This window comes from Parasteatoda tepidariorum, chromosome 6 (genome assembly GCF_043381705.1).
Source record: "Parasteatoda tepidariorum isolate YZ-2023 chromosome 6, CAS_Ptep_4.0, whole genome shotgun sequence".
Classification (NCBI taxonomy): Eukaryota; Metazoa; Arthropoda; class Arachnida; order Araneae; family Theridiidae; genus Parasteatoda; species Parasteatoda tepidariorum.
This window is the reverse complement of record NC_092209.1, coordinates 89,507,929-89,521,552: the sequence shown is the minus strand read 5'-3', so window position 1 is coordinate 89,521,552 and position 13,624 is coordinate 89,507,929. Positions and strand designations below refer to the sequence as shown.

Here is a 13,624-nt window from a genome sequence, read left to right as displayed (position 1 = left end):
CCGAATTCCAACATTTGATTTCTAAGCAACTACGATGGAAATTCTAAATGGTCATAAATGGTACAACAATGCATTTCCATGATGGTTTTATAATAATGCCTGTTCGTTCAGCAGGGAAATATACCATCAAAACAAGTTGCTATTCTTATGCTGAACCATCATAAATCAGTTGCAATTCCCACACTGGGGTGATGTTTACTTAAGCTGGTTACCGTCAAATATATAATGGGTCATGATGGAATTATTGACGGTTACCATCAAGATTATGTAGGTCGATCAATGGAAAACCATCAATTTTGATTTGGGGGGTTACGAAGAAAAATAAGAAGAAGAGGTAAATAGAGCAGAGGTTACGTGCACAGAAAACGAAAGTATGATAAGCAGAAATTGTCTGACAATTAGGGTGATTGGAATTAATACACTATCCGACCAATAGTATCCGGACATCCAGGTTGTTATGGTGGTGAAAGCATTATAGTGTGGGGTGTTTCTCGTGACTAAACCTGGGTCCCTTTGGTTGGAAACATGAACTCTGATATGTATGTGGACAATGCTGCACTCCCAACTCTATGGTAATATTTCGGGGAAGCATTTCTCTTTCAGCAGGATAACTGCTCCGTTCACACACATCGAGTATTGCACAGACGTGGTTTGAAGAAATAGGTGCTAAAAAACTGGACTGTTCCTCTCAGAGCCCCGATCTAAATCCCATGGAACACTTTTGAGCAGATTACGTGGCCGGCCAAAGCAACCTTGCTCACTGCAAGCACTCACTTCAGTTGTGATGGGAAGTCAATTCCTATGGTCACCTACTCAAAAACTGTTGGAAAGTCTTCCCAGACGCGTAAAAGCTGGCATCGATGCAAAAGGGAGACAAACATCACATTAATATGTGTTCAGGACGCTCTAAGTTCATACCACTAGGTGTCCGGATACGACAAAATCTTTACGATAAATAGTGGTGAAAAATGATCAAGATGTTCATTCCCATGAACATCTAAAAAAAGATTAAGTAAAATTGATTTCCGTGTCTAAAGTAATCTGAATATTGAGGTCAACCGATTTAACAGCAGAAAGTAAGTCTTGAAAATGAGTATCACTGTCTGTTTTTGAGACAAAACTATCCTCAACATATCTTTTCCACCATGAGAATTCGAACACTTTTTCCTTCGAAATCACGCATAAATATGTCTCAATGAATAGGAGAGTTGCCCATGGCTTAAACCCTGCAATTTTTTCATAGAAATGACCATTGAATTGAAAAGCAGTTTGCTGAATACAGGAATTGACAAGATGATAGTATCTTCAATTTCAATGAAAGGGCGGTGAAACTCTTGCAACCATAGTTTTAAACAATCAATAGAAATAGGGACATTAGTGAAATAAACATTAAGAGAGAGAATAGTTTTATTGGAGGGGGAAAGATGTGCTAGTTGGGAAACAATAGCTTTTGGACTTATTGCTTCGAACATTGGTACTCCGGACTTGCTCGATATTTTGAGCGTATCATGTCACCTCTAACTAGCACATTTTTCCCTCCAACAAAACTATTCTCTCTCTTTATGTTTTTTACCCATTGGCAATATGGTTGTAAGAATTTCCCACCTCTTTCATTGAAATTGAAGATATTATCATCTTGTCAATTCTTGTATTCGGCAAACATTTTTTCAATTCAATGGTCATTTCTATAAACGAGTTGAGGGTTTAGCCATGACCCAATCCCCTCTTTCCCATTCTTTGTGACATATCCATGCATTATTTCGAAGTTTTTTAATTATTCATATGGTGGAAAAGATAGATTGCCTTAAAAGTAAACAGTGATAACTGATATTCAAGAGTTACTTTTTGTTGTCAATTCAGTTGACCTTAACATTCAATTTACTTTAGATGCGGAAATTAATTTTTCTTTACCTTTTTTAGATGTTCTTGTAACTAAACACCCTGATCATTTTACTGTCGTCTTGACTCGTCATCACAATTCTAATCACCCTTCTGCATTTCACACCTTTGTTCTGATTCTTCTCCGCTTCCTCGCTGCTATTTGTATTTTACCCTGATTTGCCTCTCTCTGCCACAATGGTTTTTCTTGCTCTTTTTTTTTTTTTTTTTTTTTTTTTNTTTTTTTTTTTTTTTTTTTTTTTTTTGTTTCTCTCTCTGATACTGTGGTTTTTCTAGCTTTGTTTCTCACCAATATTTTTCTTTTTTCGTTGGCAACTTTACGTTTTATATTTTTAAACCTTTCTAAAGCCGTGGTAAGTATACTTACCACCACAAAGCTTTGGTATCCCATTTGTTATTAACTTCAGCCCTGATGAAGTAATATTGAATAAAATTGGTAACAATATGCCTGTATTTAGGGAATGTAAAATAAATTATAATATATAATTCCTTTTTCAGTTTGGAGAGATTATAAAATTTATTTCACAAATGAAAGTAATTCTCTTTTTTTTTTCTTAACACCTATTGGGTAGCATACCTTAACATACTTACCACAGAAAAAAAAATTTAAAATTCAAATTAACTTTATCTACTAATCTAAATGAATTTTTTCATCTAAATTCAGAAAAGTATTTTAATATAACCTTACCGGAAATAAATGGCCCATTAAAGGGTTAACAGACCTTTGTTTTCTTCTCATTCCCGTCCGGCAAGTCTTGAAAATGAGCGTTTGTTTTGCATCGCTTAAAACATGTTATTTTTCAATTTGTATATTTTTGAAGTTTAACAGCAGAAATAATTGTTTTCTAGACTGCAGATGAATGGCAGAAAGTATTCCTCATCGCAAGTAGTATTCACTTTGCTGGTGTCATCTTCTACGCCCTATTTGCATCGGGTGAAAAGCAACCGTGGGCTGAGCCACCAGAAGACGAGGAAGGTCCATCGTGGAATCCATTGGCAGAGGCCTTTAACAGTGACGGATCAGGAGTCATTAAGCAGAATGGAGGTCCACCAGCCTTTTCCTCAGACACAGCCACAACAGCACTGACCGGTGATCAACCACCCCCATCTTACGGGGCCACTGTGACCGACTATTACCAACAGCCTCCTCTTTATGAAACTCAGCAGGAAATGGTGCAGCAACCATCAACAGATAGGTATATGCATGGTGGAATTGATGATCGCGAGTACTAGACATTTTTTGCTAAGTGAAACGTTTATTTATTTCATGGACGGTTCTTTGTTATGCCGCCAAAAGAGACACACTTATACTGGGAAACGAAAAGCCAAAAGCAATATCGTAATCAACGAGTGTTGGTTCATTGATGAGACATATGTAAATAGCATTTCTAATCTGTGACTGTTTATCAACAAAATTTAAAAAAAAGGGCTTAATTTGTTGATGTCTTAACAATGTTTACTAGTAATGCATTTAATAAGAAACTATTAGAATAAACAGGAATCCATGGACCTTGAACCCCATTACCATATCTAGTCATACAAAAAACAGCATTAGTAAAGAAGAAGCCTAATTGATACAAAATGAGAAAGCAAATTGCGATAAAGCAGAATTTAGGGACAAAAATTTCAACTTTAAAATGTAGAAAAAGTGAGTTCAGTCAAACCTAGAGTAAGACATGAAGAAAATTTTAAAATATACAACTGAAAATAAATTATGAGATGATAACTAAGGATGACGCAACGAAGCAGTTCTCTTCGAATAATTTGTTTGCAGTTTGATATTTCGAAGTATTTTTTTTCTCAGCAATTGGAACTTTATGACTTACTCTAGGTTTGCCTCAACTTACTTTTTCGTTCTTTTAAATTAATAATGAAGGTGAAAGAGAATTTGCAACGAAAATTTTCTTCCTCAGTATGGCTTCGTCTTAAGAAGAAGAAAAAAATTTACAAATTATAGCAATGTAAAAAATTTTATTTTCCCAATTTACAAATTTAGTTATTACTGATTGCTTCACTAAATTGTAATATCTTTTTATTTTCATCTTCTACTATGTTACTTATGTCCAGGAAATTTTTCGTTGAATGCCTTAATTGGCCCAAATAATAGCACTTAGGTTTGGCATTTGGATAAAAAACTATGGCCGATTATTTTAGCTAATGTTAAATTAAGCCTAATGAAATTAAACCTTTCAATCTCACTAAAAGACCATCTTGTGATAGCCAAAGAGTAGTTTGTCAGTTCTGAAACTCTCTACTTACCCGTTTCAATGAGATTTTTTTTAAAAATAAGATGCCATTTTAAAAGTACAAACTTACTTTAAAAAGTTTTGGTAGCTTACAAAAATGTGGTCCATGGAACTAAAAATATAAAAAACTCCCACTGTAACTCCTTGAATGGAGTTTGAGTAAGTGGATAAGTTATATGTGTTAGCTATAATTACCTGTATAAAACATACAGAGAAGAAATTTAGATTATGTTGAAGATCAGAAAACTATTATTTATGTTAAAACTCTTAACAAAATATGAGAGATACTATGCAACTGTTACCTTACTAATTTCAAACAATAAGTGAATATAGACAAATATATGAAATAGGCTCAAAATATTACCATTTTATGAGCACAATCATTGATGATTTTTTTATATAAATGAGTAAAAATAGTCCACCATTACATAATAAATTTGTCAAAATTAATAAATAAAATCAAATACAAATGTGAAAAATAAGTTTAAAATTTTTTCATGTTTGGCTTTATAAAAAGATGAAGCAATATTTCTCCACTATTTTTAACTCATTAAAAAAAATTACGATGTTAAAAAATCATCGTTTTTTAAAAATTAAGTAATCATTATGGATATAATTGAAATGTGTACAACTTTCAGATGAAAATAAACTCCAAACAAATAATGTCTTTTTATATATCCTATGTAATAAGAGCACCTCATTTATTCAGTTTAGGCCACGGGGATGCCAATTTTTAACAAGTTGCAGAGTTAATTTTATGTTTAACTTTGATAATGGAATGGAAAACTGTTAAAACATTCAGTTGATTTGTTTAATAATAAAGAATCGTCATCATATAATAGGCTGTCCTAGATGAATCCTAGAACGGTAGGGCAATGCTGGGTTGTCATGCCAAATAAGATGATGAATCAGGATGGCCCAAGTTCTACTCTTTTAGAATGGCCTATTTATAGACCTGGTTTTCTGACAATTTTTTAAATGAATACTTGAAAAAATAGAGAGAGATTTAACCTTGAACTGTACCAAGATTTATAAACAACCTGATATTATTAAATACATAAAAGTTAATAGAATGAATTGGATGGCCCACGTGATTCGAATGGGCGGTGACAATACAATAAAAAAAAGATATTGCTTTTTAGACTCCCTGGATCAAGGATAAATCGGAAGTCGTTATGGAGAAATCTTCAGAGGAAGGCATTGGCCCGCATTGGGCTGTCTGGCCATCTATGATGATGATGACTTGAAAAAAATATAACGATCAGTTAACAAATTGCTGATTTACCAAAGAGGTCATTTGAGCAGCGATGGTTCAGGGAATTGAGCGTTCGCCTTCCAATGAGGTGAACTGGGTTCGTATCCAGCGAGACTGTCGATACGAATCCGCATCCGTCTTGCATCGACCACAATGCTGACGTGAAATATCCTCAGTGGTAGACGAATCATGGGTTAAAGACCCTTTGCTGTCAGGTCTCGTGGTCTTCCTCTCCATGTAACGCAAATGCGGGTTACATGGAGAGGTCATAAACCCAAAAATTAAGTACGAATCGAAAAAGTAATTAGTAGTCATAAACCCAAAAGTTGGTTCGGCTGTTCAACGACGGTTATAAATAACTTAAAGAGATCATTTACAATTTTTAAAAAAAAAATAACAAAAATAAGGGGTAATTTTTAAAAACCGATTTTTCTGTAATTGTAATAGTCAGAACTTAAATTGGCATCTCTGTAGCCACATCGTTGTGTGAAACATAATTTGTAATAAATTACACATTGAACTAATTTCTTGTTCACCATAAAAGATATCTTATTTTCTCATACGGTGCTATTACATCTTGCGCAATGAGGAAACAAATGGCTCTTTGCGCACGCTCACTCAGAGTTTTACTGTGATGTCTCAATTTTTTTTTTCTTTTTAAATAAAAATTATCTTCAAAGAATATTTTTAGCTAGAAAAAACTCTCCCAACAAATTAAGCCCTTCGAAGAAATTGTACACATAATAGTGCTTTCTTAAAATTAGACAGAAAAAAAAAATTTTTTTTTTTAAATTGATAAAATCAAACTTCAGCTGCTTGATTTTCATGACTCAAATTTGATTAGATAACAAATATGTATACAAAATTGTCAGTAATTACCAATAAAAGGAATTTTTTTTAACATACCGATACTCATGAAGCAAGTTGGTAAAGTTTATATGAAACTAGAAAACTCTTTTCGATGCATAAAAATAAAAGTCAACATTTTATGAACTATTAAACCATATCTTCCTCACTTTTAGGAAGGAAATTTGTCAATTTATAAAATAATAAAAATGATATGCAGGTCCTATTCCACAGTAATCAACAAAAAGATAAATATTCAAAATTTAAGAAATTTATACATTCATAGCAAAAATATAAAGCAATTTAATAAATATTGAATCTATTAATAATCATTTAAATGTAACAATAAGGAATAAATGTATATATAATAGGCTACTAACAACTTGAAATGATTTATTATATTTTTTAACGACTATACATTGAAATTAATTTGTAATAAATGCTTAAAAAAATGCTAAAACAAATTTTTACCAACTAGCACCAAAAGTTTTATCATAGACTATCAGCTTAAAAATTAATTTATTATAATAGATAAGGAAAGTGAAAAATTATAAAAATATGAAGCTTGTTAAACACATAATATATTAAAAGAAAAATAATTTCTTTTTTGATGAATTGCACTCTTATGTGTACTATTTTAAAAATAATACAAACCTTTTTTCCCCTAAATGTATATGCGTAGTTGAATTCTCATTCCATTTCTCTGTGTGTGTCAGTATGATTGTAGTAAGATTATTGTTAAAGATTTAATAATTTTAAACACATAATTATGTAGCATCCATTATTAAATTGATTTAAAAAATGATTAATCAGGGATATATATAGATGAAACCCAATTCTTCTTGGATTTTCATGTAAAACATAGAATCAAATTCAATATAATATAAAATTTTAACTCCAAAATACTCAAAGCATGTCAATAAAATAACTAAAAAATAATTGATAGAATATCTATCGATTTAATGGTTTAGTTCAAATTTTTATGAAAGCTATTTCTGAATCTGGCAATGAAACACAAAAATTATTAATCCTATCATTAAATCTAATTACATATAGGTTAAAACATGAAAATGATCATAAGTAATATCCGAAATATTTTTGTGACAGTGATTTAACTTACATATCTAAACTAATAATTTAACTTATATCTAAAATTACAATCATAATTTGATATATTATTGAATGCAGTTTTTATCTTAAGAATGTTATTTATTATTATTTTTTTAAGGAAATTATTTCACAGATTAATTTATTCAAATAAACAAATAAAAGAACTCTGAGATTTGATGAATTTCCAAGCAAAGTAATAGGACAAATAAATTACTTATTGATTGTTTGCCTCAAGTCTAAAAAGAAATTTAAAAACTTCAAATCATAAATCAATGCTATTGTATGCGTTGAGTATTACACCAAATAGTCATGTATGTTGATTAGATACAACACAAACATTTGGTAAATAATGGGAACTAATAAGTCAATAATTTTTCGATTTGGTCAATTTTTCCAGAAGTAGTTAAATAAACATAACATGGTATTTTGACTATTGTACTTTAGAAAGTGAAAACAATGAAATGTTGAAAATATTGAGATTTTGCTCAATGCTAATTTAGATAAAAATATAAGTTAAAAAAAAAAATATTGCTTTTGCAAGAAATGGGACACACAGTTAGGAAGAAATATAATTCTTTTTAATGATTTCTCCAATTTTTTATTAGAAGAATACCCATCTAAACTAAGAACAGTTAAATTTTACAAAAAACTGGTTCTATTATATTTTTAGTAAAGCTAAAGTTGCTACTTTTTATAGTTAGGATAAACTAAAATTTTATATATTTTTTGATCATATTACAAGCAGATCTAAAAAAAGGTTTTTTTTTTTTTTTTGAAACAGCATAATTATAAATTAAATGAATAGTTGAAACAAAAGGGATTAGCAACAGATTTTGTAGCAAAAGATAAATATCTAAACCATGATAGATTACTCCTTTTTACCCATTGGCTGCAACACTTTTGTTTAAATTTGTGATTAATAAATCAGCATGACACTAGTTTAAATTTCATGGCATAAAACAAATAATTTATCAATATCATATATAATTATGGTAAAATTAAACAACAAAAAAATAGTATGTTTCCAATTTAAAGATATTTCTAATCAACACTAGTTCCAATTATCGTTAGGTTGCGTTTTTAAAACTGACATTGATAATAACAACACATAACATAACTTGCATACTTAAAAAGCATCATTATGCAAAATTAAACTTTTAATGAAAGTTTAAATGAATATTACAAGTACTTAATGACAATTTAACAAAAGTTCCGCCAATGTTATATTTTTAAAAATTATGCATAAACTTAATTGAAACAAAAATAACTGTAGAGCTATTTCTCATAAATAGATATTTTCTCAATGTAAGAAATAGTTTTATTCCCTCAGACATAGCTACGATACATAATGGAAGAAAATTTCAATTCATTTATATTAAAGAAGCTAATTCTAGAAAAAGGAAAAAATCTCATAATGTGAATTTTGTATTTAGTTGATTTGAGTCCCTTCATTTCTTGTTGCTCAGTAATTCAAAAAAATAAAAATAATTTGCATAAATATTGAGTATTTCTGACTTTTCATAATTTGATCAAATTTAAGTTTTTATTTAAATATTAACATGTTAGTTAATCAAGTGTCATCATAGAAACATATTTATATAACCTTATACCTAGAAAAGCGGGATGGGTCTTGGGTATTTTAGTAGGTATCCCATAATCCAAGGTAGTTTTGGGTATAAGGTACCCTTTGGTATAGATAAAGTACCCCAGTTTCATTAAAAAAACAAGTGTATTTCAACATATCTATACTTATTATAGAGAAGGGGAAAAGAAACCTGTAAGAAGAATTGAAAATGTAGTATTCCGTTGAATCAAATATTTTCATTAAACAAATCGAATTGAATACCATAGAATTTCTAAGATCAAGTCAATAATATGCTTTAATCAAATTGATTATATTTAAATTATTTGGATGTCTAACTGATCTACACTCTAACAATATGGAAAAGGTCTATCCTTTGATCTTTTTAGGTATACAGAAATGTTCAATCTTTCTACAGTTAAACTAAAATCTAAGAACAATATATTTGTGAAGTTATATACTAGCATTGTTTACGACAAAATTAAATAATTCAAATAATAAAATTACTTTAGACATATATGTGTCTCATTTTATATAATTTAAGAAATGGACTCACTCGTTATACTGTGTGCCTAACTTTTTTGTTGTTGTCAGAAATGCATCATTTCATTGGCATGTCGAATTTAGCATAGATGCATCTCAAATAAAACCATCAATTTATTGAAGTCTCTCATAAATTTATCATCAGACATCAACGTCTAAGAGTGATATTAAGCTGCAATATGCGCAAGTATGCAGCATTATTAGTGTAACTTCCAATGTAGTGTTAAAAAAGCAATGATAATCTTAACTGATTGTGCTATAAAATTTTTGACTTCAACAAACTAGACATTAGCTGGCAAACATCAATCAATGTGGATATTTGCGATATCCAAGAAAGAGTCAATTCACGTGACTGTATTTTTCCCTGTTGGCTGTCTCTCTCCGCATTTAATAACTTCTAGGTGTCATTTAGCCTGTTTATACAGCACAATATTTTTTTTTTTTTTAAATCCAGTAGATGTTGAATCTCTTCCTGTGTGTGTCAAATCCTCTTCTGTATTCAAACTGATGTTCACCTCTCACATTGTGGACAGTTACTGTGTTTCATAAATGCTTAAAGAAGTTGTAAACAATATTTTGGTGCAATCATGGACTGATAAAAATCAGAAATATATTACTTTAAAATAGTTTAATCCACTGGCGGTTCAGCAAATAGGCAAAATTGAGAGATAGTTTCTCCCTTATACACTATTTCCGTATCTATTAACATGGAAAAAGTGGTTTCGCTGTGCGGAGAAGACTGAAGGTCAAAATACAACTTCTTACATGCAGAACCATCAGTGGGTCAAGTAGCACATACAAGTTTCAGTGCTACACTACAGAATCATATTCAGTTCGCAATACACATACCTGCCAACATTGGAGAAATAAAAAAAAACGGAGATTTTGTTAGCGACATTTTTTAGGCTACGGGTATTAAGTTCTGATACATCATGCATAATCATGTAAGTCCAAAAGAGAAATTGAAAATAATATAAGCACTTAGATTTGGCGAAGTATATAAATCTTAACCTAATAGTAATATGCATATAAATATTAACGTAAAGAAAACTTTTTTTAAACCATTATTTATATTTACTTGAAATATTAACACTCAAAATACTGCAGTACTGGCAATAGCACTATCTGAGGAATAAGAGAAGTATTTTTGCCATCAGCGGATATTTTATCGTCAAAAATTTCTTTTTTTAAATTTCTTCAACAGAGAAATTTGAGAATATAAGGGTAGCCGTAAAATACAAGAGTCTTCGTTTAAAATAAAAAAAAAAAAATAAAAAAACAGGAGATTTGCCAGGTATGAATACATAATAAAAAAAATGGGACGAGAAACATCACCAATAAGCAGTAAGAAATAAAATATATAAAAAAAAAAACCAGTGAAATAAATACTAATGAAACAGAAAACACATAAATGCAGTTCCTCAAAAATTTTAAAAACAATGGTATATAAAAATACTTCTATAATAGTTCGGCGGAAAGATCATTAACAAAAATAGTAGCCTCTCAGAATGCTTCCGAAAAGTATTTTAGAATAACGATGACGAATTGCACTGAAAATGATACTTCAGTGTGGTGTCAAAACTTGTATGCCGTTTTAATGCAACATTGATTTCTGTCTTTTCACAAAGTTTCAATTCTAGCTTAAGTAATTTTAAAATAAGATAAAGCAAACTGGATCAGTTTAATTGCTAAACCAAAATTATTTTAATAATTTCAGATTGCATTATAATTTATTAATTATTTGCAAATTGCCATAAATTATTTGCAAATATCAATATATAATAATTTAACGTATAACGTAATGAAATTAATTTAAACTTAGTGAAAAACTAGAAATATATAAAGTGTTGGAATCTTGCCTAAGCAAAAGGAAGTTTATTCCAAATGAATTTTTCTAAAGCAGAGATGCGGTTAATAGTAGTTTAAACAGTTCTGAGTTCAACAATCCTAAAAAATTGGATTGCTCAAAATGAAAAAAAAAAAATATCTTAAAATTTGTGACCATAAAAATGATTTTTACAAAACTTTATTTATTAAATATCTATGCATTTATTTATTAATATCTATGCATTACTTAAACCGAAAACATCTTCATATGAACCATTTATTGTTGCATCATATTCAATGCAACCAAGAGTTTCACATGAAAATTAATTTGAATATGACTGGCTCATATATATCTTTTTTACTGAATTATCATCTTACAGACGGAGTTAGTGATGCCAAAAATTCTAAGAAATTTTAGATCCTAAGTGTTCCATTTTAAAATGGGAGTATTTATTATGCACAGTATTTAAAAAGGACCTAAAACAATTAGGAGTATTTCTTCTAAAAAACGTAAGATTTTGATGCAGTGAAGGCGCATAATAGCGAACTCAGGACAAATTTGTAGAATAAATTGAAATAAGTTTCTTACAAGTGATAAAAAAATAACCATACTGTTAATTAAAGTACCAATTTTTCTCAACAGTTTATCTTCCTTAAATTTGTAACGAACTGTCTTACATAGAAACAAAATGAAATTTGAATCAAAATCACTTACTAATCCTAATTAAAATCCCAAACTGAATAAACTGTAAGTTGTCAACAAAAAAATTCAAAAACACTAACTAAACAAATTATTTACTTTAAATTTCGTATTTTAAGAAAGTAATTGCATGTTAAAAGCAATCTCAAACTTGTTTTGATTTATCAGACAAATGTAGCAACAAAAAAAATCTAAGAAAAAGTCACTGAGAGGAAATTAATGAAAAATTAAATAGAGGAACTGGAGGAAAAAATGTTAATGTAAGCACAAACAGGGGTGATTGTGATCCCTACTCAAAAATCCTGAAAATTTCTCGAATAGTATCATTAATGAAGCATTTCGAAAAGATTAATGTCTTTATAAATTTAAATCATTGATATTTTAAAAGCATGAAATTCTAGATAAATTATATGCAACATAATTTAAATGAATAATTAAGTATAAGTTTACTTTTATCTCTAATCATATTTTTTATTCTACTAGAAAAAAATATTTACAAATGAAAGAGATGCCAAGTATAAATTCGAGTTCTAATATTTCTAAATTAAACATAAAAAAAAATTTATGCATAAATGTGATCAACGATTTCTTGAAATTTCTGGATCTTGGATTTCCGGAAACTTCCGGATCGCGCTTAACGAAAAATCCAGAAATCCGGATTTTTTCCGGAGCACAACTCTCTCTGGCACAAATCTTGTGATTTGCATACTCAGTAAAAAACAAGCACCTGAAAATAGTTTGATGACCTGGATACAAAAGCGAATCTATAGAATATACCAATTATTGATTCAAATTAACACTCAAATCATGTTTACGAATATGGCTAGAAAAAAAAAGAATCCATCTGTTATGGTTAAATTGTTCTTTTAGACATTACAAGTGAATTCTAAATTACTAACTAATCATGCTAATCACTTAATATTTTCCGCAAAAAAAAAGAAATACATATCAAGTATTTACCTACAAAACAATAATAATTAACCATTTAGGACAAAACTAGCTAGAAATTTAATATGTAAAACTAAAATTGCATCATTCAGGTATTTCATATCCAAAAAATTATTAAATTAAAACTCGCAAAAACACGCACGATTTTTAAGAGCAAATATAAATAAAATCTGTTTTTATTTATGCGCATAACCCCTTCTGTATTACTTGATGTATTTTAGTAGTTTATTTTCTCTTTTATAAAGGGGTGTTGGTAATAACTACTCTTAATGAATATTTTTTTAAATTCTCATTAAAAAAAAACACAGAATAGGGAGCACAAGTTAATATTTTAATAGGGGAAAAAAACGATCACCTTATCTATATCTAATAAGTCTTTACTAAGTAATGCAAAACAGAAAACATTAAAAACTTTTTAACATCAAGAAACAAAGAAGTTGAAAGTTGATTACAAGAAACACCTCCAAGTTCTATCAGGCAATCAAACTGTTTTTCATACCCTTTTCTTTATGAGTGATTTGTCAGTTCTTAAATTTCAATTTGCAATCAATTTAATTTTTTTTAAACTTTATTTTTGACAACAATTTTAAAAGCATGCATTAAGGGTGGGGGTTATAAAACACCTAGTATAGTTAACCAACATTTTCATTTCTACTGCCTTCTATTTA

General features: G+C 29.5%; 1 protein-coding gene across 2 annotated transcripts in view; it reads left to right on the top strand.

Annotated features, from left to right (window-relative positions):
• The window catches only part of LOC107442570 (vesicular glutamate transporter 1), a 202,369-nt gene extending 191,609 nt beyond the window's left edge, over positions 1-10,760 (top strand). For both annotated transcript variants that reach the window (XM_016056167.3, XM_016056165.3), the window contains one exon: positions 2,749-10,760. In XM_016056167.3, the coding sequence (XP_015911653.1) occupies positions 2,749-3,132 (384 nt within the window). In that variant the 3' untranslated portion in view covers positions 3,133-10,760. The remainder of the gene's footprint in view (positions 1-2,748) is intronic.
• The last annotated feature ends 2,864 nt before the right edge of the window (positions 10,761-13,624 follow it).